Here is a 5,380-nt window from a genome sequence, read left to right as displayed (position 1 = left end):
GCACACACACTTAACCACGTTTGTACTTATTCAATGGATACTAAGTACTAGATGGGGTACTCCATAATCACGGACTAAGATACTCCATAATTACGATCTAACTAGGAGGTGATGTGAGGACTCTGGCCCACAGCATCCGCACCGGGGAGCACCCTCATACGCAGCTTGAACGCCTGGCTTCAACGCTGCCACCACGTCTCCGGCCGCCTCGCCCTCCTCCTCCTCCGCCGCCGACGTGGAGAGCCACCTCCACCCCCACACGTCGGAGCGGGGAAAATCCCGCTACGGGAGGGCGCACAAGCTCAGTTCCCGCCTGCACGGTTTCGACCTGACACAGTAAGCGTGGCTTCGCACCATCTAGTCGCCTGACATAATTAGTTCGTAATTATGGAGGAGGCCCGCCTCCCGGCCTCCATATGATGTGAAGAGGACAACCTTACCCTTTTACCCTTACTACCATTTTGGACTGTTTAGTGGGTACAAAACCAAGCAAAACTAAGCAGCGGCACCAAAGGAGAACACCTCTGTAATACGTTCACTCGTTACTCAACTAGCGAACGTTCACTAGCAATGGCGTGGTTGCAAGCATTTTGTGAAATACACATTTGTTTGTACACATTCAAGTGTTTCCATGCTCGTGTCCGGGAGCTCTATCCATCCGTTCATCCTCATCGCCATTCTTCTTGTATCAAGAATGGCACTGCATCTCATCGACCGCAACTTCTTGTATCAAGTCCTCTTCTTCCTTCCTTCCTTCCTTCACCGCCGCAGGCTATGATGACGATCACGCCGCGCACCCCCTGCATCCCCCATATCCCCATCGCCATTTTGCCAATTAGATTAGCAACTCAAATCAATGCCAGAGAGATAAAGAGAGAAGAGGTCAAACACTCGCCTGGTTGATCAGCCATCCATTTAGCGCCGGGAACCCATCGGATCGCCGCTGCTTAGAGCCCACCGCGTCATCGCCGCTCGTGCCCTGCCCGCGAGTTCATGATGCCAGTCAGTCAGGATGAAGTGGGCACCAACAGTTTAACACCACAATCTAATTATCTGAGTTTTCGCACTTGTTCGGTGTCTTCTTCCCTTGCGCTCTGCTCTACATTCTTCATCGAATTCAGGTGCTCAAGCCCAAAGATGTCTTTCAGCTGCTTGCTCGCTGTGGTGATGCAGATGTGGGGGTGGCCGGCCCAGGCGATGCTAGATGTCGCGCCCGGATGCATTGGAGCGATGGAGCGACGACGATGATGATTTTGCCTTTCTGCACTCTCCACCATGCTCGTCTTGGTTGCTCTGTCACGCCTGCTAGAACTTCGTCGTCTGCTCTCCTTAGCATTCAACAAACCGGCCTGTCTAGACACGCTTGGTTTCTTGTTGCTGATGATCGTCGTAGCTTGCCTTCCTGACCGCAACTCGGAACCTATATCACCAGAAGTAACGGACACTTTGCCAGATGACTTGTCTGAAGGATTGGTGGAAGCCGACAGCATCCCTTCCAACGACCCTTCCGACTTGATCCTTGGCACCTAAGGCGGGCCCTGCAACCCATGATAGAATCAGTGTTTCATTTGCCATAATGTGAGAGCCGGAAATTATGCCACAGAGAGAGCAATATTTTCACTGTATAATATAAAGGTGGGTTCAGGTTCAGAAGAACCTGCGAAGAGCTGCTCTCAAAGGCGCTGATCATCTTCTTCACCGCGCTGCTCGACCTACTCTCCGGTTCACCCTGCCCTCTCTTAGAGCCAATGTCACTTTTCGGCGGTAGACCCTTTATGTCAACAATGGGGCCTTCGGACGTCGAAGTTTGCAACAGGGGGTTCTTTGGAGCCGCCGTATTCGTACCTATGATTATTTCGGAAAAAACAGCCCTCCGTTTCAGATCATCCGTCGACATGCTCTTCCCGAGTGTGAGTCGGTCTTCTTTGCTTTGGATGTCGGGGATCTCTTCTGCCTGCTCTTTAGGTGGTGTGCTGTCTGGTAGAATTCGAAAAGGAAAGAAAAGTCCCACATGTTGGTCATGTCAACTGAATATTTCGTCATTAACTGATTTCGCAAACCAGCATTCAGAATGCAGAGACAGAAATTTAAGAAGTGCTAAGGCTTGAATTTGTATGTTCGGAACCTTTTGTTTAGGGGGCAAGCTGAGACAGACACACACACCCTTATGCTTATTACATTCTGTTCCATGGAACTCCAAATGTGGGCTTGCAGTGCAACACAAACCGAATATTATTACCTTGGAAATAAAGCTCATCCCATTCCCAAACAGCTCTTGCTGCTTTCTTTTCATCGCAGAGTTCCTCTGAAGAAAATGGCATAGTATAAACATGAGTAGTATACCTTAACTTAAGATGAACCTTTCAAGCAAAGCAACATGTTTTTTGAGTTTCATGCAAACAACATGTTACCATTTCTTGGATGCGCTTGCGATCTTCATCTCTAAGCAAGAACTACAACTGGAGGATAATGATAATGCGAAACAGCTGATCCTCCAGTTGAAAAAGGATTCTCTTGCGATCTCCATCCACCATCCACCATCAATTACCAGCTCAAAGGATCCTCCAGTTGAAGATCCTCCAGTTGAGGTGGATGGTGTACCGAATTACTCTCTCATGCATGATGCGAAACAAAAAACAAAAAACTGCGAGTAAGGATTGGGTCCATTATTGCTCTAGCTTCGACCCCCAAGATTTCGCCTTTTCTTTGTCCAATGTAATACTGGAAGAGCTACTTTTTGTCCCCTGCTGTGGCTATCACATTCATACATACACTGAAAATTACACCAGGCTGCAAGGTTTTAACTGATGTATGAAACTTTAAGCCCCAGGTGCAGCAGTTTCAGCAACCCTATTTATCTTTTACTGACAGTTACTGAATTTTTAAAGCTTCCAAGAGCTAAAATGTTCAGGTTCGAGAACAACTGGAAATTCTGGAGAGGTTTCACTGATCTGGTTTCTCCTACTTGGAACTCTCAGGTCAACCAAACTGATTTCACTGAGCCTGATTTGAGACCCGTTAAATGGATCACAAAAGTCCTGGCAGCTCAAAGGCTCACTGTGCTTGTGGACTCTCATCGGTCTGGAGATGTTTGGGATGTTATTTCCTGAAGAAACAAAGAAAAGAACTAACAGAGTTAACTGACGAAACTGAAACTAGTTAAGATTCTGACGAAACTGAACCGCGTCTTACTCTTGCCTCCTTAAACTCGTTGCGCTTTGGCGACGACTCTGTTGGATGAATAGCAACTGCATTGACAGGAGGGCCAAAGGCCAATACATATACATGTGTAGGGTAAAGTGCTAGAGACCCCTTATACAATGGGGATAAACCGAAAAGGGCTATACACATCTAACACCCCCCCTCAAACTCATGGTGGATCAACAACACTGAGTTTGGAGAGAAGAAAACTATGCTGCGCGCGAGTCTGAGCCTTCGTGAAGAAGTCCGCCAACTGTAACTCAGAGGGCACATAGTGAAGAGCGAGAGTCTGATCCTGCACAGCAACACGCACAAAGTGGGCATCCACACCGATGTGCTTGGTGAGCTCATGCTTCACCGGGTCACACGCAATACTGATAGCACCAGTACTATCTGACAATAAGGGAGTCGAGGTAGTAGCAGACACACCAAAATCCTCAAGTAGCCATCGTAACCAGATCACCCCAGCTGTCAGCATAGCCATGGCTCGCAACTCAGCCTCTGTACTCGAGCGAGAAACTGCAGCCTGTTTCTTGGTCTTCAGGCAATAAGAGAGCCACCAAGAAAGACACAATAAGCAGACAGCGAGCGTCGATTAGAGGGATCACTAGCCCAGGTAGCATTAGAGTAGGCCTGGAGCTCAAGAGAGCTGGAGCGGGGAAAGAAAAGGCGCTGAGAGAGCGTGCCACAAAGATATCGTAGAACACGGAGGAGATGACTATAGTGGACAGAGGTGGGGGCTGAAACGAACTGACTCAGAATGTGAACGGGATAGGAGATGTCAGGACGCGTAACAGCAAGATAGACAAGACTGCCAACAAGGTGGCGATAGCGAGTGGGATTAGGGAGAGGGTCACCATCAGAGGCACGAAGCTGAACGTTGAGCTCCATGGGAGTCACAACTATGCGCTCATCACCGAGAGCAGCGCGAGCAAGAAGGTCCTGAATATATTTTTCTTGGGAGATGTAGAAGCCATCAGAGGTCGAGGAGATCTCAATCCCAAGAAAATAGCGAAGTGGACCAAGATCAGTCATGAGGGACTGGTCGCGAAAGCGAGCCTTAACAAAGGCAATGTAATCAGAGTCGTCACCAGTGATGATCATGTCATCAACATAGAGAAGGAGAAGAGTCCGACCACGAGAAGATGTGTGAACAAACAACGCGGGATCATGATCACTGGGAAACCAGCGGCGGTCACCACAGAGGCGAAGCGCTCAAACCAGGCGCGAGGGGCCTATTTGAGACCATATAGGGAGTGACGAAGTCTACAGACCATACCATCAGGAGCATAGTACTCCGGTGGTGGCTGCATATAAACCTCCTCACGCAAATCACCATTGAGAAAGGCGTTCTGAACATCAAGTTGAGAGATAGACCACTGACGAACAGAAGCCACAACAAGAAGAGTGCGGACAGTGGTCATGTGGGCCACAGGCGCGAATGTCTCATCATAATCACGTCCCTGCTCCTGCTGAAAACCACGGGCCACAAGACGAGCTTTGTAGCGCTCAAGAGAACCATCGGAGCGAGTCTTAAGCTTGTAGACCCACTTGCAGGTGATGGGACGGACACTGGAAGGGAGGGGAACCAGATCCCATGTGCTAGAGCGCTCAAGGGCAGCAAGCTCTTCGGCCATCGCAAGCTGCCATTCAGGCTGAGTCATGGCAGTGCGATAGGAAGTGGGCTCAGTCATAACAGAGAGACCGTACCGATCAGGGGAGTAGCAATCAGGCAGGAGGCAAGGTCGAGCACGGAGATTGTGAACCGGGGGAGGCGTGAAAGGAGGTGCACCAAAGGTGGAAGGCTCGTCAGAGGAGACATCCTCAGTACGAGATCAACAAGTATAGTGGAGAGGAAACGGTGAGAGAGGGCAACGAACTGGAGAGGATGGGGGAGAGGTGGAGGTGGAGGATGGAGAAGACGGGGTCGGTGGTGAATGAGAAGGAATGAGAGGTGCCGGAGGAAGAGGTGATACATTAGGCATATAGCAGGGTGTATCGGGAAGGAGAAGGAAAGAAAGGTCGTCCACAGAGAAACTCGAAGAAGAAGAATGTGGGTAGTAAGAACGAGACTCGTCAAAAGTCACATCACGTGAGATGCGCAAGCGACGACCCACAGGATCCCAACATCGATAGCCCTTGTGCTCATCACTGTAGCCAAGGAAAACACACTCAATCG

The 5,380-nt window shown here is 49.4% G+C and overlaps 1 protein-coding gene across 1 annotated transcript; it reads right to left on the bottom strand.

Annotated features, from left to right (window-relative positions):
- Nucleotides 1-779: 779 nt before the first annotated feature.
- Nucleotides 780-2,471, bottom strand: LOC119351019. Its single transcript, XM_037618588.1, has 4 exons — nt 2,412-2,471; nt 1,658-2,305; nt 1,068-1,526; nt 780-979 (listed from the first exon to the last, which is right to left on the bottom strand). Exons 2-4 carry the CDS (start codon nt 1,895-1,897, stop codon nt 884-886), a joined length of 795 nt encoding a protein of 264 aa, XP_037474485.1. The 5' UTR covers nt 1,898-2,305; nt 2,412-2,471; the 3' UTR covers nt 780-883.
- Nucleotides 2,472-5,380: the final 2,909 nt, after the last annotated feature.

Source organism: Triticum dicoccoides, chromosome 1B (assembly GCF_002162155.2).
Source record: "Triticum dicoccoides isolate Atlit2015 ecotype Zavitan chromosome 1B, WEW_v2.0, whole genome shotgun sequence".
Classification (NCBI taxonomy): domain Eukaryota; kingdom Viridiplantae; phylum Streptophyta; class Magnoliopsida; order Poales; family Poaceae; genus Triticum; species Triticum dicoccoides.
The sequence above is the reverse complement of the archived record's forward strand: the minus strand, read 5'-3'. Positions and strand labels throughout refer to the sequence as shown.